The sequence below is a fragment of the Rissa tridactyla genome, chromosome 1 (genome assembly GCF_028500815.1).
Source record: "Rissa tridactyla isolate bRisTri1 chromosome 1, bRisTri1.patW.cur.20221130, whole genome shotgun sequence".
NCBI classification, from domain to species: domain Eukaryota; kingdom Metazoa; phylum Chordata; class Aves; order Charadriiformes; family Laridae; genus Rissa; species Rissa tridactyla.
Genome location: NC_071466.1, coordinates 191,935,955 through 191,957,729, shown reverse-complemented (window position 1 = coordinate 191,957,729; position 21,775 = coordinate 191,935,955). Strand labels below are relative to the sequence as shown.

Genomic DNA, 21,775 nt, shown 5'->3' with positions numbered 1-21,775 from the left:
AAAAGAAGTCAAATTAAGTAGAAAACTTCTACCTCTTTTCCTCCATTTTGAGGTATTTCAAAGAAAGCACAGCAGCGTGTTTGACATGCGCTGTATAATTTCCATTGTCTACCAGTCCCTCAGGACACCCAAAACTTATTAAAATGGAAAAGGCTCTGTGGTAACTCTGTAGACAGAACTGCAATCTGCATTCAGGACCTGACTGATGACGAGACAAACTTTGGGGGAGAGTTTTGCATAATAAAGATTTTCAATAGAGTGAGCTCCAGAGGAAGAATTTCCAACCAAATGCAGGGCAAATGGCACAGTGGAGGCTGAGGGAGTACCTCTCTCACACGGCCTTACGGACGTATAGCATGAAGTTAGACTCAAAACATGATCATCTTGTGGCCAGGGTGGTCCTTCTGTCCCTACAGGCAGGGAGTCTCTCTCCAGTGCAATTTCCTCCAAAGGTCTTGTGTGTCTGGTAGACAAAACTGGACTGTTCACCAGGTTTAAAGCTGATGTTGTTTCACGAGAAGATAAATAAAATGCCACTTAGACTACCTCATTAACATTAACAATAATGATGTTACTTGATTTAGGCTTTGATGAAATCCCAGGAGTGCAAGACACCCACTATTTTTCTTACTGAATATTCAATTCCAAACATAAGCCATAGCTGACCTGGTTGAAAGTAACTGTGAAACAGCATTCTGTCCAATAGCGTCTTCCTTAATTTTCCTTTCTTCTGCTTAAAATTACTGAGTATTTTCAGAGGTGGGTCTTCTCGTGAAGGTAGGAGGGACCACAGAAGGAGAGGGGCAGGACTTGCAGGAAGACCTGAGTGGGGCTGCGTTAGCGCTGTACAGAAATGTCCCTCGGCCTGCCGCAGCAGTCAGGCTGCTCAGAAACCCCGCGCAAATACACTAACCCCAGCACTCCGTGTTACCCACCAGCTACTGTCAGATCTCTTTTCCTCTAAACCCAAAGAAAGAGGAGACAGAAGTGAAAAATTCAAGACTAAATTAGCCAAATGTGGCAAACCTGATAGACAAGAAACTTGCATGAGAAATAACACCAGTGCAGGACTTATACAACCTCTGTTCTCACCCCCATTGTTGTTCCGGTCAGCTACTGGTTTTGCTCTAACTTGAAAATTCAAAGTCTAGGTAAAACATTCATCTGTGTTTGGAAAATCCACATTTAGGTCCAGCCTGGAACCTGTGAAAGAAAATACCCATTTGCCTGTCTGAATTCTCCAGGTAGACATCAAGTAGCTGAGGAGTGCACCCCCACATTTTAGGAAATAACTCTAGGGAAATATTCTACACGTCACACTATCAAACTATAGCTGGATTGCAGATACTACAATGTAGAAAGCAGCTTAAAAAAAAAAAAAAGTATTTCTCTTTGTGATTAACAGGCTATATCTTGGTTTTTTGCACTTTTTTTTGCACACTATCCTGTGAGAAAGATGCTGAGATAAAGGGAGGGCATGTCAGAAGCACAGCCAGTCAGCAATGCTGCCCTTCCCTTCCACTGCATCACGCACATTGCGGTCTCAAAACATAGCCAGGTAATGGCTGAAGATCCTCTTTGCAATTCCACCCCCGGCCCCAACTCTGACTTGAGGTACGGGAACTCCAGGTTCCTCAAAAATCATGCCAAGATGCCTCAAATCGAATGTCTGCAATTAGAAACTGGTTTTGAAAGTTTGGTCGGGCAGGCAGTGCGTCACCGAGGTGAGAGAAACCTCAAGAGCCCAGCTTTCCACTCGCCAAGGGCTGGTAAGACCTGAGCACTGAGCAAACCCGGTGACCGCTGCCTGTACTCATTTCTGAAGATGACTGAACGCTTCTTTACTGCCGCACTCCATGACCAGAGAAGGCTGTGCCGCAAAAACAGCACCTCAAAACGCTGTGGTCTTCTTGCATCTGCTTGTTCCTCTTCTGTTCACGTTAGTATATCTAGGAGTAGTAACCATGGCTACGTTAATCCTCAGATACTGGTGGTTAATTATGATCATCACTGCACTGAGATTTTTTTCAGCAGTCTTTTAAGTTGACCTACTCAGATCACCCTGGAAAAATTGTCTTTGAACCCTGTTTTCTCTTAATGCAGTAGCAAAAGTTTCTGGAATTTTTCAGGTAGGGGAATGCCAGCAAAAAGATTCAACAACCAGGGGACCTCACATCCACTCCCAGGTCTCCCTACACATGTGGTTAGCAATGAGCTTCCCGTCTGGCCCTTGAGGAAGAGCAATAGGAAAGCGATCTCCAAATGTGCAGCACATGGAGCCAATTCCAACTCTGAACACACACATCTGAATAAGCAACTGGTTCAGCAGAAAAATCCAGAAGAAAACTTTGAGAATGGCAAAATACCAAAATCAATACAGCGATAGATTCAAAGCGCACTCTGGTACAGAAAGCTCAAAAAGGGAGCACAAAATTATTGTGGGAGACTACTTAACTTAATGCTTTTCAAAATGCCACTTGGCTCAGAAACAGAGAGATCTGGAACCTGCTAAGTGTGTTTAAGTGCTTGGAATTGTGGCATTTGAATGACCAACAAACCCCTTAATGCTCATTATTCAAAGCATGAAATACCACCAAGAGAAGGGCAGCTGACTTTCCATCTAGAAGTGCCCATTAGAGAGATGCACTTAGGGATATATAATACCAGAGCAACACGGAATTTGCTATAAAGTTTGGCTTCTGCTCCCAGCTTCATGGCTGGTTTGCCTGAGAGTCTTTCAATGCAGTGTCTTCGGGCTTGGTTCCCTGCCTGGGCTTTGGGAAGAAACCTTCCTAAAGGTGGGGGAAGAACCCAAAGGTTGGGTTCCCTTTGGGGAAGAAAGTAACATTTTGAAGCAGCAGCGATCTTTGCACTCATTCACAGCCCCTCCGCTGGTTTCTTCACTTACATGTAGCACCTTCCAAAGACACAGGCAAAGTGAATTGTTCTGGCCATCTCCAAGGGCTGTTTCTGGTACTATCATCCTCCCAAACAAAAAGGCATTACAGAAAATAGCTGATTATATCCAAAAAAAGGTATTTCATTTAGTGCTTTCCAGCAGACCTGATCTGAGTGCAGCCTGTCCCAGGACAGCACGGTAGTCTAAGCTATGATAGTCCAGGAAGCAGACTTGCCTGCTCTCATTATATAAAGTGGCTGGAAAAATGAAGTAAAGCATGAAAGAAAGGGTAGGTAAAGGTGATTAGAACAAAAAAACTAACACAGATTTGCAGCCTTAAAAACTCCCTACAGCAGAAAAAAAATAAAGGCTCCATATAACCTACTGTGTTGGATTTGGGTCTTCCTGTATTTAGCTACCATCTCCCTATTTTCTTTGTTGCTTTTTAAAAAGAAAAATAGCTCCTCAAAGGAGGTTCCTCTGAGCTCCAGCAACATTAGCACTATTAAGGAATGGGTCCCTTGAAAAGCTCTTTTTCATATTATGCAATTAATATTTCACATGGTGAAGAGCTGCCACTGAGCAGAAAGATCCCAAACTTTGAAAATAGGAAACATCAGCAATCAGGGGAATTAAGGAAAACCATCTGGGCTTGTTAAGGCATCGCTGCCTGAAGGAAACAGCGTGACGTGGGAATACGTGCTACAGCTCGCCGGCAAAGCCCAGCCCAGAGCTGATACTGGCAGCAGAAGCCAAAGGCAGGAGATGCCAATAGCTTGAAATGGTACCAAGAGATGTCACCATTTTGTAGCAGTAGCAAAAAATGGTTTTGGCTGACATGCAGCGGGGCACAACTTGTTTATTTCTGTGTGAATGCATCAAGAAAGAAACATTGCATTAACCCTTTTCCAAAAGCATTCACAACTTTCTCACTGAACATAACGGTAAAAAAAAGAATTAACTGCTTTTCAAAACCCAGAACATTTTTTTCCCATTAGCAAGTCCTTTGCCCTGAAGACATTTAATTTTTAGATTAAATAAACAAATCAAGTCTTCCTTTACCTGGGAGTTAGGAACATGGCTTTGTGGGAAAAATGCACCTCTTGAATTGGAAGTGTTATAATAGGGTTTTGGACTTCTCCGAAGTGGTGGTTTCCTTTTGCTGAGGAGTCAGACTCCTGAGGAAACTACTCCAGGTTCGTTGCTCATGAAGTACACTCGTAATTTGGGTAATTAACTAAATGCCACAGAGTCATTAGCTTTTCCCTAAAGCTGTTTTTCTTCTGTAGGAGTTTTCCCAAGTTAATTTAATATTGTCAGTTTTCCCAAGTTAATTTAATACTGCCAAATAAGTAAATCCTTCAGAGATTAGTTAGTCTCAAACTAGAGCTAGAAATCCAGAAGGCACACAACTTGTAGCGGGATTTGCTGCGATTTTAAGTATGTTGCTCTTCCGGCTTTTCAAAAACATGGAAACATTTTTAATCCTATGCTTGATTGCTCCTATGAGGCAAAGCGAAAAAGGAAGGCAAGAGGACATTGTTCAGAAAAACAAAGCTTTCTTTGCCCCATCTGCCAGTCCCACTGCTGTCAATTCTGCCAGAAAATGCCGACTGCATCGATACACGTCAAGAGAACTGACGTGCCACAAAATGCCGCAGACGTTTTTCCCATACTGAAGTTTGGGGAAATGCAGGCGAATGCTACAGAAGCCGCAATGCTAGATGAGCATCACTGAGGCAAAATTACAAGTAAACACACAGCACAGAAATTCAAATGAATAATTAAGGCGCACCCTTCTGAGTTCCAGCGTGCTGCCTGGGTGTTTGAAAACAAGGCCCTGAGGAGCGGTTAAGGAGAGGCCTCTTCACTGAAGTGGCCCAGGATGTTCTCAGGGGCTGGAGAACCTCCCTGGCATGCAGAGCCAAGCTCGCCTTCAGCTGGGCTGCAAAGGGGAAACAGAATTTTTATCCTGCAGTTTCAACACTTATTTCATATGGAATCAAGCAATTTCTGCCGAATCCTGACCACTAAGATCGAATGAGCAGAAAAAAGAAGGCAAAATCAAGAAATAGAATGAAACGAGCCCGTGATTCTTTGCTGAAAGCCATTAACCGTATCATTTTCTTTCTGTGTAGACTGCTGTTTCTTTCTCTGGTTTGCTCTGAGCAGACAGAATATTTTCAACACGCTTATACTCCCTTTCTTTGAAATGTTTATCACCAGGAGCACTCCACAGAGCTGACAGGGAAAGCACAGATGCTCTGATAGCAGATGGGCTCATTAAGATTTTTTGCTCGAGGCCAGCATTAGTGGAAACCAAAGTGCTCTCCATACACCAGATTACCTGAGGTGGTCGCATGGCTCCGAAAGACTGAATTATTTGTGCCTTCATCTCTTTACCTGCAGTTTGTAAATTCATTTCCCCAGCACACCAGCTTCAAGCTCACAGGGCCATTTTTACTTTCTTTCATGCTGTAGTAGTTTTTAAAGCCTCTTCTTGCCTTCATTTCTGTGATGTGCATCCACTTGCTTGCCTCCATTGCAGCTCCTTCCTCTTTGACTTGTAAATTATTCATTTTGACTGTCATCTGTCTCAATTTAGTTTCAATTTGCAGTGTCATTTGAAAAAAGCAGAGTAGATCTACCCTCCTATCCTATCCTATCCTGTCCTGTTCTCTCCTGTCCTATCCACATGCATTGGGAATGGCCTCAGAAAGGAGAAGGAACCAGAGTGCAAAACTTCTGTTTATGTCTTTTCTGCCAGGAATAGGTAACGCCACCCATTTCTGAAGAGTTCAGAAGTTGCCACTTTTCCTTATACAATCTAATTGTATAGTAAACAACCATGGGCCAAACACACAATGAATGCTGATGGGTAAAAACTCTGATAGTCAAAGTCTCCACTGACACAGAACAATTTATTTTTGTTCTCAGTAAATAGTTTTGCAAAGCTTTCCCTAAAATCAGATTTCCCTGTAGTTCACCTTAAAAGGCAGGGAAGAAATTCCAAAAAAGTGGTTGATGAACAAACAGATTTGAGGGACAAGGGGGGATGACCAGGAGATACAGCCACTATTTTATTTAAAGGAAGAATGAAATAGTTCCTTTAACCTCGAAGGAAAATAATCCTGTTAAAGAAAAGGCAACTGAGTTACTGCCGTGGATTTATTGCAAGTACAAAGTCCGCGACAGATGTCTGTACTGCCTGGTAGGGTGAAGGTGCGGGGGGGGGCTCATGGACGGCAGCCCATCCATGAGGATAACCTGGGGAGGCAGCACTGCCTCTGTACGACAAAGCCCGGTTTTCAAAGGCAGCCCTGAGAAGCTGAAATCAAGAATTGAAAAAGTTGGTTGGCGGCATCTGCCAAACCCAGGTGAGGGACAACGCAGGCACCCCCTGCACAAGGTCTTTTCCTGGGAGCGATGCTGCCCAGCTGGCACAGCCGCAGGAGCAGCGGCGCGGAGGGGCCCGGACTCGTGGCCACGGGTTACGATGCCCTGGCCCCCAGACCCTGCTGATGCAGAAATAAGAGCTTACCTTCTCTTTACCTTCGCTTCTCTCCATATGTTTTAAAATGCACATGCTTTATTTTTGCCTACTCTTCCTAGATTTTCTAAATGCATGTTAAATTCCTACTGGTGCTGCCATTTCCTACCCCATCGCGAGAGACTCAGCTCCTCTGGTGCACTACCAGGGAATCAGAGACCCACGACCTAAGAAAGAGGTTAAAACCAGTTCGGTGCTGAAGGTCTAACTCCGCTCCCTTATCATACGCCGCGCAGTATCTCGCCCCAGGCACAGCGCCTTTCGCGCAGGGGGGCTGCCAAGGATGGAGGTGCTCTGTGCCAGAGCCGCGGGTGTCAGTATTCACCGCTCAGGGCAAACACAGCAGCGCGGTGAGAGTTCCTGTCATCAATCACATGTGCTGCACCTTATCTAACTTCATTTCTGACTCAAGAGTCAGAGTGAAACAGTAGCATTTATTATAACACACCTTCTAATGCCACAAAAGAGTACCTGCTAAAATACACATTAGAAAACCCAAAGTTCACTTTTTGTATTCTTTTCTTCTTCCTCCAGCTCTCTTTCCCCTTCCTCTGCTTCTCACTTCCATGTGATGCTGAGCCACAGGCTCTCCAAGCAGTTTCCCAACTGACCTATGCTTAAGATGGACTCCAAAGAGCATATTTCCAGCGCAGGGATTTATCTTTCCATCTCCCGTTAACGGCACCAGCAACCCAGCACCTAAGCCTTTGTGCGTAGCACCAAGCATTTACCCATACTATTATTTAAACTGAGGGGTTTCATTAGATTTTGGTTGTTTGATTCATCTCAAGAACTGCTCCAAGGCCGTTTGCTGCAGTAGCAAAACCTTCAGGACAGCTCTACACCCAGTAACACATGCAAGTTATCGACTGCAGTTGCTCAATGGATTTTAGGCTCACCACCTTGGGCAGCATTTTCCCCCCTCTTTTTCCGAACCACAATAAATGGGATAATTTACTGTCTTGTTTCAAAATAAAGGGACATTGCCAACCTAAAAAATAATTTCTTAACAGGCACTTTTTTTTTGTCGGCCCAGTGAACCAAAAAAGATTGTGTTGAGAACTCCTGGTATTAAACGAAGAAGATAACCTGTCTTACTGATGCTAATTTTTTTTCCAATCTGTTGTCTGTAGCCTCTTCTGGATGAATGTTTTCAGCAAGGTACTTTCTCTATTTTGGCCTTTCATAAAACAATAAATTTAAAAAATTAGGGAAGCACCACGTATTGATTACTGTGCTTGCATGCTAGTAAGAATCTACAAGTGATTCACAACAATTAACAAAAAGCTCCCTGCTTCGCTACATATCCTGGATCCTCATACCTGATACTACCTAAAGGCTTGTTGATTCACTTTCTGCTAAGTGCAATACAGAATATGAAGCCAAAGGTGTGTGTTAACATTGCTTCAAACCTTCCCAGTTCTGCTGAAAAGGCAGGAATTTCCCCGGTGCAATTTGAATAGACCTATCGGTCCAAATCCAGCATCCTGTGGGGATGTCTCAGGGATCACGGTGCAGCCCAGAAGCTTTGCAGCACTGTGATGAAGCTCCCATGGAAATGCCCCTCTTCACCCTAGATAAAACTAGTCAGAAAAGAGTCCTTGCGAGACGCTCAAACAGTTGTCTTCTGCAGAAGTTTACAATCAGGCTTTTAATATCCCTTAGATATCTTTTACCTGAGCAAAGAAGCTAGGAAAAGTGTTCCTCTGATAAGTGATCTTTAATGGGCATGCAGGAGAGAGGTGCCTTTATTTATAGCACAGAAAGCTTGTGATGTGTTTATTTATGTATTTAGCAATTGTTTTATGTAGCACATGCTGGAAAGCAATATATCAAGGTGCCTTTGCAAGAAAGCTTAGAAACCAAATCTGTTTTACCGAGACCTGCAACTGAAGCACTGTAACCACATCTGATAGGTTTATCTCCCAGTATTTTCCTCTAATCTTCCCCTTACCGCGAGCTAGAATCTTCCTGCCAATCTCTATGCGGGATGTCAGCACTACAAATAGATTGGAGACATACATTTTATTTCCCCAGACTGTTTTTCACCTTCGGAACTTAATTTCATGTCTTCTTGTATCTTCCTGGAGAACAGCCTGGGCGAATAGAGCACAAACACCTTCACACCTTCTTCAGAAGAGACACTTGAGAAATACAATAATGCTTCTCCAGGCTGATCAGAGCTTCTGGTTCTCGTAAAGCCTATTTTCCTTTATGGAAATTTCCTTCTATTAAGAATGGCCTGGTTTTCCTTGTGTTTTGTAGAGGGGCCCCGAGATACAGAGACAAATAATTTGGAGCCTTTCTTAGCCCTAACTGAGCATATTTGAAGGTTATACCTCTTTTAGTTAAAAATAATGGCTCTGTCTGTATACTACTGAGAAGTATATTGATTTTGAGTGAACTACAAGTATGAACAATAACAGCAACCAAAAATATATAAAATGTTAGATTAAGACCAACTGTTAGCATTTGAGGGGTCTGATTCACTGACGGATATAAGCAGACTCACTGTACTGATATAAGCAGAATTTTTTTGCTGTGGAAGGAACAATAAAATGCAGGTTTGTCCAAGATTTTCAAATGCTTATTCCATTTATAACTATGTGGCAATCTGAACTTGTCCAAATTAGATGGAAACCAACTACTTAAATAAGCACATTATCAGCACATTCTGATGAGAAAATGTTTCTCAGAAGGACAGTAAGAAGCAAACATAGATCAAGATTTTGGAAACACCTTATAATTTTAGAGGTTTAAATTAACACACTTTAAAAACTTCTAATTCGGAGAATAGAGCACATCGTCAGTAAGATCCTTTGACAGTCTTAGATAAAGTGCCCAATAAAAGGGGATTTAAAAAATATCACTGAGAGTTGGTGTAGAAGAAAAACAAGAGGGTTTGTTCATGGTAGAACATTTGCTGGTAGAAAAGGAAAAGCCAAAACACAACTATCATCACACAATCTCTCTAACAACAACAACAACAACAAAATCCTTTAACATAAATTTAGCATGTATCTGAACAAACCTGACACTGCAGAAGATGCAGAGAACGTCTAAACCCTACAGCAAGGTATGTTACAGAGTGCTCTGAACGATTGCTACAGCCTCATAAACCCCGTGTGGTGCTGCAGGACAATGCCATGTGAAGATGCTCATTTTCACCCAAGACAGCAGCAAAACCCTATTAAACAGCTCGACAGACTAATTAGCTGGAGTACAGAGCTGAAGAACAATATTGCTTCGCTAGCTCGCTTGAAGCGCTCTCCACTGCACAATACAGACAATGCCCTTCACAGGAAAAACTTAGCTCCATTTATTAAGTGACGAACCCCTTCTGACTCAGTTTGTCCATCAACCGTTATATTAAATTCCTATCTTCAGCTTTTTGGAGCAAAATATACTGCTGTATGTTGAATGCCATAAACAGCAGCTGAATCTAATGAGGCCTGTATCCAAAATCATAAGAGAACTCAGATAAAATGTCACATCCATATTTATTTGAAATGTTAAAAACTTTCAGTCTTCTCAGGCATAATTAAAATTTGTGTTCTGTATATGCTTTTTCCCTCTGGAAAAATAATGATTTATCATTTTAAAGGCACCAAAGCATGTTTGTACGATTGGCATCTGACTGATTTCATTAAAGTCAGGTTTCTTTGAAGAGTGATATCTATAATTCTGTTTAATGTAGGACTCCCTCTGTGCATTTCTATGTGTAGACAGTGAGCACGCCTGTATTTTCCCTCCTTCCTGACAGTAAATCTGCTTCTGGTGTTAAAGAGCAATACACTGAAGCAAGTAGAAACGACACTAATTTGTCCGTAAATTTAATGTATGCAATATGTATTATACAATATATGCCTGCATGTGAATTATATGGAATTTGTATTTAATGGAGTTAATTAGTGTCTCTCTTACTGCTGATTTCACAGAGCTGGCTTAATACCTGAAAAGGTGCTTTGCTGTTCAGAACCCTGCCCTGATCTCTACCTTCAAGACTCTTCAGCTTTCCGTCCTAAAGTGCCACCACAGCTGCCTGCTCCCACGCACCTCTGGACCAGAACATCACCCTGCAGACGGCCTGGACTTCTCTCCGTACTCAGCAGCAGGCTGAGTACCAAAGAGTATCAAAGTGGGGGTTTTACCCACTACTACCAGAGAGATTCAAGATGTTGCCTGGCTCAAATTTGCGTGTCTTGCTTAGCAAGTGTATTGCAGTCATTAGCTAACCACGGTTCTACTAATTCCCATATTTGAATGCTCTTTCATTTAGTACTTCCTGCGGTGACTGTAATTACATTTCAGGGCTCATTGGCTGGGAAAGTCAAATGACATGATATGAAAAGCCTAAGATTAAAGCAAAAGTTTTCAACTCTAAATGTCAAATACACAAGAATGTACTGTGAATTGGCACCAAATGAGAAACCAAATTTTACCCTACCGTTAACTACATACAGAAATTGTCCTTTCTATTCTTTTGCTTTCTCTTATAGCTACTAGTTAAATTATTATGCTCTCGTCACTTACTATATTGAACTGTAGGAAAAGGGCATACTAGGATAATATATGCCAGAATCTGAAGTAATTTCTACAAACATATGCCCAGCTCTTCGAAAGACCTTTCTTCCAGTGGCCCTAAGGCAAACCGTGCTCAGAATCTGGAATCTTTTCTTTGTATTTTATCAGTATTATTCAGAGCTACTATTAGTAGCAATCTCTATTAATAATTATTAATAATTACCATTATTATTTTGATCACATGAACTACAGTTATCTACTTGGGATCAAAAATGCATTTGCATCTTTCAGGGATGGGTGACACTACTTCAGTCACAGGATAGCCACATAAATAAATAGAAATAGAAAGATACTATATAAATAGAAATATATTATATAAATATAATCCAATACGATTTTTCCTGACAGGAGCTGGTTCTGGTTATCCTTGTCAAGGGAGGAGGTAGAGTTATGGTTTAGTCCATACAGGGTTGAAGGAGAAGAATTTGTTTTGGATCAGGGGGAAATAAACGATGAAGGAATCTAGAAGTGTCAGTATATTAATACACGACTTTGAATACCTACGGGGAAGGCACAGGCAGTTGCTGCGCTCCGTGTCTCCTCTTCTCCCAGAGACAAGTGTAATTACAGACAGCAGCAACAGATGCTGCCAATAAGCTTAAAAGGAGAAAGGGAAGTGGTAGAAATAGAAATGCAGTGTCATATAGAAAAAAACAACAGGAGGAACACCTGAAAATGCCTGACTTTCTCTCCCCAAACCAGCCCGGTGGCAGCAGTGCCCATCTCCCACTGCAGTCGAGCAGACGGTTGTAAAGGCTGTAACGGCACAAAGATCACAGAATATCCCGCAAAGCCATAGAAGGAAGGAAACCAGTAGCGTTGCTTAATAGTCTGCTTATTTTACAGTCAAGTGGATTGCCAAGCAACTAAGCTATAACAAGTCCCATATTTAGGGGAAGAAATGTTTGTCTTCTGTCTGTCCCTGCTTGGAAATGGCAAGTGGAGGGCATTTCTAAGCCAGATAATTCGAGTACAGCATGTTCCCCGAGCACCGAGCCTGTGCTGCTGAGCAGCCGGCGTTAATCACGGCCACAGTTGACACGCGCGCCTTGCCAGAGTCCAAGTTTATCGTCAGCGTTGCGGCTTTTACTCTCTACTGCTCAAAACAAAATAAAAAAAACCCTGCAGTTACTCAGGAATCTGAGATTCCCACATTACTTAACACGACCGGATCCCTTCAGGATTACATAAACGACAAACCCTGATGGCGAGAAGAGCTTGATTTGGTTGCCTAAGCGTGTGCATCCAAAGCTGGCTGAGATGCACGGGGTAGCTGGTACACCAACACAAGCACAGACAGAACACCCCAGGGACCGACAGCTGGAGGCCAGGTGAAATATCTGAAATGGCTCTAGATGCCTCATTTACACAACTGACCTGAGCCCCAAATGACCCCTTCATGTCTTGCATTCTTCAGCTGCATTACTCACCAATAAATATGGGTTAGCGTTGCTATTAAAAAGCACCTACATAGAAGTACAAATAGATACAGTGTGTACATTTGGGAGCACATCTTAAATCACTCACAAAGACTAAAAATGGAGGACTTCTTCTGAATACAAGCAGATATTGAAGATTCTCGCCCAAGAGAATCATCTTGTAAACACAGTGCTCAAGCCTGAAGAAAGATGTGGTTATGGCAAATGACAGAAGATGCTAAAGGGTAACACTACAAGACTACAGGTAGTTGGGTCCCTATCCCAGAGCATCCTGCTGTTGGAGGAGAACAATGCGGCAATAAAACAAGCCTATAGGTCGTATAGGTAAGTGGGGCAAAATGACCCCAGCCTGGGCCACCAACACCCGCAACATTATTTCAAGCATAAATCTGGTTGGTTACCCTCAGCACTGCTAGCCCACAGGAGAAAATTATATTATCTGAATGCTTTGATAGACGTTTGTTATCTCAGTAGTGGCTTTTCAGGAAGCACCTGACTACCTTCATTCAGAAGATACGTCTTTTCCCCTAGCTTAGCTCTCTGACATCGATGTTTTCCAGGATTCTGCCTAATGGTAATAGAATAAAATTTAAGGTGTGATGAAAAACTATAGTCTAAGTGAAGAAGTAGTACCTCAGCCTAGACTGGTACCATATTAATGCCCAGCTGAAATATTAAGGAATGAAAAAGAATTGTGAAAAAGTAATGATTTAAAACAACTGGCCAATTTTGAAAAGGATTCTTTTTGTAACACGCTGCTTTACTTCAAATAATAGGATCAAATTAATGACAAAACCACCGTTTTATTTCAATCTGAAATGATACTAAGAATCAAAGTAGAATTCAGCAATGGTAACGTCCACTGGCTGATCAGCACTAGAATTTGATTGGAATATGACTGAAATGCCTTTGCTTGGGAAATTACTGCATTTAAAGTCGCTGCTTTCAGTTCCAAATTTACTACATTTCATAGCTTTGACTCAGTTCCTCTCTTTATATCCTAACAGTAAAGCTGACAACAGAAACCCCCAAACCCACAACTGATGGCTAGCCTTCTCCCTGAAGCACTGTGTCTGTTACATGGAGGATGTGACGTGAAAAGGTAAGGTATAGCTTGTTTATTACATAAACATACACGTGCTGTTATTCTGTCACCCAGTAACTGCCACAAACACAACCAGAGAACACAAAAATAGGGGTATAAATAACTCCAACATAAAATTCTGCCATTGCTTCAAGCAGGTGCTGCTCTGCAAGCACGGCAGCTACCTTCCACTCACCACAGGCACTTCTGCTAAACAGCTTTTAAATCTTGCTTCAAGCAGATGAAATTAGTGACTGGAATTGGAAGAAGCGCTGTGTTGAGCAGAGATGTATTAGGGTGAAAGTGGTTCCAGCAGTGAAGCCGTAGCTGAAGAGACAAATTCTCTTCCTTACCAGTTAAAGATGACCCTTGTCAGTCCACTCATAAACCATAAAGTCCCCCTGAGCAGAAAACTTAACTACCTAACAGGACTTGATGAAAAGTCTCCTCTCAAAACCAGGTGCTTAACAAAATAATCCACCAAACAATTTCCAAGAAGATGTCACGTACTGTAACCACACAAACCACAGAGTGGCCACAGCAAAGGCTGGAGCATGAAGACCAGCCAGATATGTCTGTAGTGGACAAAATGAGTTAACTCTGGTGTCTGAGATGCACTGTGCATCACATTGAGCCCCACCAGCCAAACCGCATGCAGCAATGGGCGTCAGTCACTAGCAACAAATAAAAAGGTGACAGGTTCAAGATAAAAATATGAGAGACCGCTCCAAGCCAAATAACTGAAGGCCATGTCAGAGATAACAGTAACTATTTTCTCTAGATGACTGTTTGCTTCCCTTCTCCAGGAGGACAGGCTTGTTTTCGTCTTATCTTTCTTACCGTTTCAGGGATTCTATCAAAAAAAAATATTTTAGCTTCAGAACAGACTTATATCCACTTTCAAAATACTCAATGCCTATCTGTTAATTGAAAATACATACGTAATTTTTGGCTAGCTATACTCTGGACGCTTTGACTTGTTCATGCCAGAGACCCAGCTAAGCCCTCTCTGTAGCAGACTAAGCTCTCTAAACCCAGCATGTCCACCACAGACCGCGAAACGGCCTTTTTTTAGATCTCCCGAATTAATTCAGTGCACCTTTTTGTGCTCAGGGAACCTATCTGGCATGTGCACAGACTGTAACAGAAAGGAAAGCATCATGCTTTTTACAGCTGAGGACTGTAAAGACCTCAGGGTTCCTGGGAAAACCTGAAACACTGTTGGAAGTGATCATACAGCAAATGAAATAGTGGCATGTGCAGTGATTTTCTCCACTGTCAGCCTTACAGTTATGAAAAACAGTGAGGAAAATTGAGGCAGGTCTTCCAGTAAATTCCCAATACGTATTCTGAAAACATGAGATTTTTCAGAGTAAGGGGAAAACCATCCAGCAGGAAAACCTCCATGGGGCCATCCTGGTGATGCTGAATGGGTGAATAGGCCCACGCTCAGAAATCTGAGTTCTGAACAAAAGTGCCCGCGGAGCAGCTGGAAGCTGCAGGAGATCTCATCAATAAGCAGAGACTTTTAGTTATTTTCTCTGAACTACAAGATGCAAGATCTAAAGCAAGCAATGGAGTGAAAGGGATCTTACAGTACGTGCATCTGAAAGGAGGGAAGGCATCACTATGGAGGGCATAAATGCATTTGCTGTCCTCACTCGTTCATTAGAGAAAGCGAAGGGGGAAAAAAAGATGCAAATTAAATGGAAATGCCTCGTTTTCACAGGAGCTGAAAATAACACGGCAGCCCATAGGAAGGCACAGCTGGTACTCAGGCTTATTGCTACCATCAAGGCTGAATGGCTAGCAGGATTAGGAGCAAGCCAGGCTCAAAGAAAACAGCACCAGGCAGTTTCTCCTCTCCCTGGCTCCCACCCCGCCCCGGTTCTGCTCTCTCCTGCTAACTACAACGTTAACTCCCATCCCACCATTAATTCAGCTTCAAACAGCAGGCTGCACCGATCTGCGTACAAGATTACAGCTTGGGCTCCTGCCCGTTTTGTTACAGCACAGATTGCTTCCCGTATTGAAGAGGGAACCATCTGGAAGGAAGAGCAAATGCTCGGCTACTTAATTGGTGCTTTCAGTAAAACAGGGTAGAGACAGGATTGACAGACCTAGGGAAAATCACAAAAGCACCCACTGGAAAGTGAGGCAAGGAGAAAGGAGCCTGCCTCCACTCCAGACTCTGAAAAGATTTGGAAATAAAGTAGGGTTCGTGTCAACCCCCTCAACCCTGGATCACCTTGGTTGTTGCAGCTTCGCCACCCCAGTCCTAGAGTCCCTGCCCTATTTTCCCACCCTAGGCAGGAGCAGGGGGACTGGCTCCATGGATGGGATAAACTCTTGCTCACACAGCAGTCAAGGACTACGTGATAAAATCTAGTATGGCAAATTATCTACTATCCACTTTCTCATCTAGATATTGGAGTAAAGGGAGACTGATGTCTTGATTTTAACTTTTAAAAAAGCCTCATTGACTAAAATCACTTCAGTAGCATTTCCAGCATTTTCCACCATTTTCATTTTACATCTTAAGGATGTCTCTTCATTGCTTCATGGAAATGGCAGTACGTCTTCATTAGGGAAGGCTGGGCAGGATTAAGCAATCCACCATCAAACCTGTTCACATCTGTCTCTCTTACTGCTTCTCTCATTCTCCCCCCTCTCTTAACCATACGTGCTCCCGCTGCCTATTCTGCATATGAGATTTTAGTGCTCGCGCTTTCCAAATCCCCCACAGTTTGAGAATTTACTATTCTAGGAACTTCCATGTTGCAGGCTTCCTTCTCTCTTCTAGCTCATCACACCTCCTCAATTTTCTTGTTGCTCAAGAATAAAGTTGATCTGACCTCCTCCTTCAGGTTTCCAACTGTTCTTCTTCTTCAGCTAATTTCAGTCTCCGCAGATCCGCCATCTAGCCCATACCTGATTTTGCAACAGCTTGCAACGTATATTTTGTGCTCAACTCCTGGTTTTGCCCAAATCTCAAAAGTTTTTAAACCAGCTCAAGTTTAGTGTTTAGACCTAGAACAGAACATAAACAGTAGGCTGTTTGGTGTAAAGACTAATTTTTTGTACCACCTTGGACAATGGCTTAAGTGCTGAACTGTTACAGATAACGCCCTCACAAATTTAAGAAGGCCCTTCTCACCTCGTGCTCTCAAAATTGTTGATGCTCTGCCACTGTGGATCAATAGAAATGTCTCTAGGCCTTCCCACAAGCAAGCATCTCAGGGAAGCACGGCCATATCTACGAGCAGGGCAATTAACACTACCTTGTATCCACTTTCTTGGCGTCCTCCAAACATACATCATTAGCTTTGCAGAAACATCACCAAAGGGCCGACTGCACGGCAGCAAGATCAAAGAAAACAGTTATTCATTTGTTATGCTTAGAAACTGTAGTTCATCTTCAGCAGATGTGAACTTCAAACCCTTTATCAAAGGTCATTCATGGCTGTTAAGAAACCTGAGCGCACAGCAAACAAGCAGGTATTTCGAGTTTCTGAAAACTGCAAGAAGTATTACAAAAGACAGTAGAAACAAAACCAATAAACTATGTTGACATTTTTACACAAATATTACTTTAAAGTACTTTGACCTGCATCCACATTTTGACGCAGTATAGTTCATGAACATTCTTATTTCAGCTAAGAGAGTTTATTTCAATTAACCTTAAACCTACATCCTGTTAACTCAATCTAGTCCTGATTGAGAATCTGTGTAGGGTTTTTTGTATCAGCTTAATTAACCTTGTTAAAAAATAATTACACTTTTATTTAAACCTAAGTACACATACAGACAAAGCCTGTAAGAGATCATGCACTATTTCTGAGAACAGTAATCACAGCGAAGACTGATCTCATCCATCAGCCTAAGCTCTTAAGAGCCCAGCACAAAGGTTTTCAACACCTATTTAGGACAAGTCTCTCATTGCTCAAAACCACCTTGACATGCTCTTCCCAAAGAAAAAGTGGCCAGCTGCAAATGACCAATACTCAAACTCAATTGCAGTGACTTGTACCATACCAACAACTGCTGCTGTTGGCTTATTTTTGGACGTCAGCATCCTGCAGTAGCTGGTGTGAAATCACTTGCATAGAAGCAATCAGATAAAACTTGAGTCCATGAAGGCCATGTTTTGCCTTGGGCTCATGCATAAGGCCCTGGAAAAAAAACTTTATAAAGAAAAAAAGAAGTTAACTCTACTTTTGCTCATAGCTAGCGCCCTGTTCTTCTTGCAAAGAATGAAAGCAGATGAAATGTTGGAAAACAAGGTGATTTTTTTACATGTTCTAAAATACTTCTTGTCATAGCATGATTATCTCATTCACCAATTATTTTATAGTTTAGTGTCTCAGACTGCTGATCAGAAGTTTGTTTTGATAAGATTTAATTCTGACTATATCGATTGATGACTTTTGCTATTATTTGCCTGGCTGTCCTCATTTTCTTCTTCCAAATCAGACCAATTCTGTGAGTTTGGATGATAGAAAGCAGAAGCACAGCCCAGCAACTAGGATTCAAGTTTAGGAGTTAATAGTTGTTCATCTTTCCCTTTGAAAGGTATTTCTTGACTGAGCTTACGAAATAAATACAGGACTCACAGCCAGGTTTTAGCCTATTAAAAAAAGAAACAACAAAGCAATCAATAACCTCCAGCAGCTGATTTTCCGAGATGAAATTCCAGTTTCTGGAAGACAACTTGGCAGCATAATCCTCCCTTACCTGTACATAAGGCAGCACATGAGTCAGCTGCAATGCAGACCTGCCCATGCTGCCCACCATATACCTCCACCCTCTTCCGTCAGTATGTCTGCATCGCTTCTGGAGATGACACACTTCAGTTTCCAGATGCATGTAAATTTTTGGGCTTCTCGCATACAGTAACGCGAGTCACTAGCTGCCATGGTACTGAATTCCCAGTTCCTGGAGAGAAGCAGTAAGACCACGGCTTCACATCAGCATCTCCACTATATGGGGAGACAGCTTCAGGCCCTTCGTTCACTAGGAAAAACCTGCTTTAACTTTGCTCAACTAGTCTGTTTTACAATCCTAGTAAAAACAAGGCAGTTATAACTTTAACTCACAACAGCTGTCAAAGTAAAACAAAAAAAAACCAAAACAAAAAAAACAACACATATACTACATGCATAAATAAAAATTGAGAGTTTTTGAACTCCTTTGTCCATAGTTAGATTGCTCAATGACATAAAGACACCTCTTTCGTCCTGATATAAACCAAAACACATTTGGAGTGCGTACAAAACAGTGACCTAAAGGAAAGTAAGTGAAAATGCAGATGCCGCGTATTTACTGCCAGCCTGCGGGCAGCTGCCTGCAGTGCCTCGCTCGACAGCCACGGTGGCTGCCCTGACCGTCCGGATTACAGAGTCACATTGCGTTGTTCCCTCAGGGAAGCCTCTGTGTTTAAGGGGATACTATTGAGGATGGCAAGTTCAAACACGGGCCTTTTCTACTTGTCTTTTTCACGTAATTCCATGTGAGTATTTCTATGTACTTCATTTTATGGAAGAATTAATTGAATGTCACTACAGCCGCACAAACAAGACATAACCCGACTAAATGCCAGGTACGTAGTTCACTGAACTCTTGCAGTACAGGGCACTGGTTTTCAGTCTACAGCTTCATTCCTCTCTGACATGCAGCCAAGACCCGCAGAGACTCTGTCATTAGCATACGTGCAATGCCCCAGAGCGACCAAGCTGATGTCTCTCTGCAGCCAGACAGGTCACTGCAGGCTGTGACACACGATTCCCACAGCAGTGCCACCTTCCGCAGCGTGGAGGTGTATCCTAGCAGAGCGAGAACCCCAGTCACAAAACTATTTATACCTATGAAGACAACTCTAGAAAAGGTCCTGTGTGAAGGTCTTTGAGTGCCCACTCTTTGTGGGCTCCCTCTCTGCTGTGACAGACCACCAGCGCTCTATCTTGAATAGGCAACTTAATCGCTTGGTCATCATAGTTGTTGTATCCCTATGGGCTGGGGCAACACCCAGCAGTCCCACTAGAGCATGTGTAAATGATATTGAAGAAGATATACTATGTCTTATTTAATACACTTGAGAAATCCGTCATCCCAGTGCCATCTCCTCGTGCTATCGTAACATTCCAGCGGAAGCCTCAGAAAGACATCACTAGCGGCCATAATCTGCTCCCGCTTGTACTGCCACAGAGCTTCTCCTTGTCCTGTGACAAAAGACACCGCGTCCTCCCATACAACCTGCGTGAGGCCTCTCACACTTGGGTGGTTTCTTGAAGGAACACAGCACTTACAGCTCAGATCTTGCTGCTTTTTATCTGGCTGCTCTTTTCCACCATTCGGAGCTTTTCTCCATCCATCTGCACAGGCAGCCTGATTATCGCCCTCTTCGCTCTGTACATAATAATAACAACTGCTTATCTGGAGTTATCACCGTGGACCACGCAAGCAGCAGAGGACACAGAGAATAACCAGGCTGATGTACATTGCTGAGTTACAGGAACACTCTCCCCGGCTCAGTTAAGCCTCTAGCAGACCTTTGCCTCCACTCACTGCCTATAGAATTTCCAGGGTTTTTTACTTGCACCCTTTGGGCTCGCGTCCTTTTGGATGACAAAGCACCTTATGGGATCTTCACACACAACTCGACACATTTCTTTACCAGCTAATTTGACATTTCTGATCTAGTGTATTCTTTTTGATAATCTAAATCAAAGCTTGAGAGTATTTTATCAGCAGATGGATGGTTTGAGTGACTGGTTGTTACCTCTATGCAAATACAGTGGCACAATTTACTACCACCGCTGCAGTCTTAGATACCTCACTTAACACCAGTAATGAATGCAGCTGACAGGAAAAAAGGTTAGTGGTGCTAATATTTTCCACATTCTGCACTTTTCCTGAATGTTAAATATACCTTTTTAGCATCTTTCGGTATTGCTAATTACGATGCTGTTGTGGGTTTGGGTTTTTTTTTATATTTGTGACCAGCAGTATTTTCCTTGTGCTAAGTCAGTTCAGAGGTGTGACTCACGTTAAGTATCGGTAAGCCAGTGATTTATGCAGTTCAGGTTCTGCTTGGGGTGCTATCTTCTTATAGCAGTTTTTCCTTTTCTTGTAGCAGAGATCTTACAAGTGGAGTCAGCTGCCATTTTCTGAGCTCCATGGAGCTGTAATATATGCCCTTCCCCTCAGAATTTGCTTTCTAGTACCGTCCTCATCATATGATCCCTTACTATTTTTAAAAAATTCAGCTAACACATAAAGTGAAAAATATGTGATCTCCTTTTTCTAATCCCATCCAGGAACTTTTAAGATATGTAATTGAGTACATTATCCTTTTGCTGCACAACCACAACTCACCAATGTCAAGACCATATCCTCTTAAAACTCCCTGTTGCACCATAAGACGGGTACTTCCACACACAGGCGAGTACAGCAGGAAATCCAGATTCACAGCAGCTTTCCAAGACTCATTCCTAGCAGTAAAAGGTAAGTCAGCATTTGCTGGGGTGATGACATATATGAAATCATATCATCTCTGTAGATTGCAAAATCACCGGGCTAATGAGTGGCATGTTAAACATGAGAGGCCAAGGGAGATGGATAATCTTTCCTTTGGCATCTTCAAAACCTCCTCATGGCTTCTTAGGCTACAGACCTTTTGAGCACAAGACACATTCTTCCAGAGCTCATTCCCACCACTTTCTCATCCTTCTTCCCTGTTCAGTCAAACCTTTACAAAAGCTATGTAAGGGCTATACAGATGTCGGAAGTCCCCACTATAGCTATATACTTTCTCTGAAAAGCTCACCAACTTTGTAGCGTTTTCACCTTAGGCTCCTGCTTTCGACTGAGACTATCTAGCGTGCCTTGAGGGTCACCTCAGCATCCTTCATTTCACTGCACTGAGGACAGATCTTCACAGCTGCTGGATTTCTCAAAAGAGGACAAATACATCAGACTTCAATTTCGTATTGCTGCCTTGTAGTCCCACAAGAATTTCTCTTCTACTTCCCATGTACTGATGAAAACACTTGATATGGCTCAAGATGCCATTTCCAAATGAAATCCATAGAGAGCCCTAGGAACTCCTAAAACACTTTCCATCTAATGCTGGGAAGCAATGGCACATTTCTTGGTCTAGGCAGAATATGGGTTCACTTGCACTCCCAGTTTCTGAGCATCTTAAGTTGATCTCTCAGCAT

General features: G+C 42.5%; 1 protein-coding gene across 6 annotated transcripts in view; it reads right to left on the bottom strand.

The window, feature by feature from the left end:
• The window catches only part of ST7 (suppression of tumorigenicity 7), a 152,173-nt gene that overhangs the window by 81,695 nt on the left and 48,703 nt on the right, over window positions 1–21,775 (bottom strand). For 2 of the 6 annotated variants that reach the window (XM_054188785.1, XM_054188784.1), the window contains exon 2: window positions 20,931–21,046. The exons of the other annotated variants lie outside the window; for them this stretch is intronic. In XM_054188785.1, coding sequence (XP_054044760.1) covers window positions 20,931–20,973 — 43 coding nt within the window. In that variant the 5' untranslated portion in view covers window positions 20,974–21,046. The remainder of the gene's footprint in view (window positions 1–20,930; window positions 21,047–21,775) is intronic. 6 annotated transcript variants of the gene reach the window in all.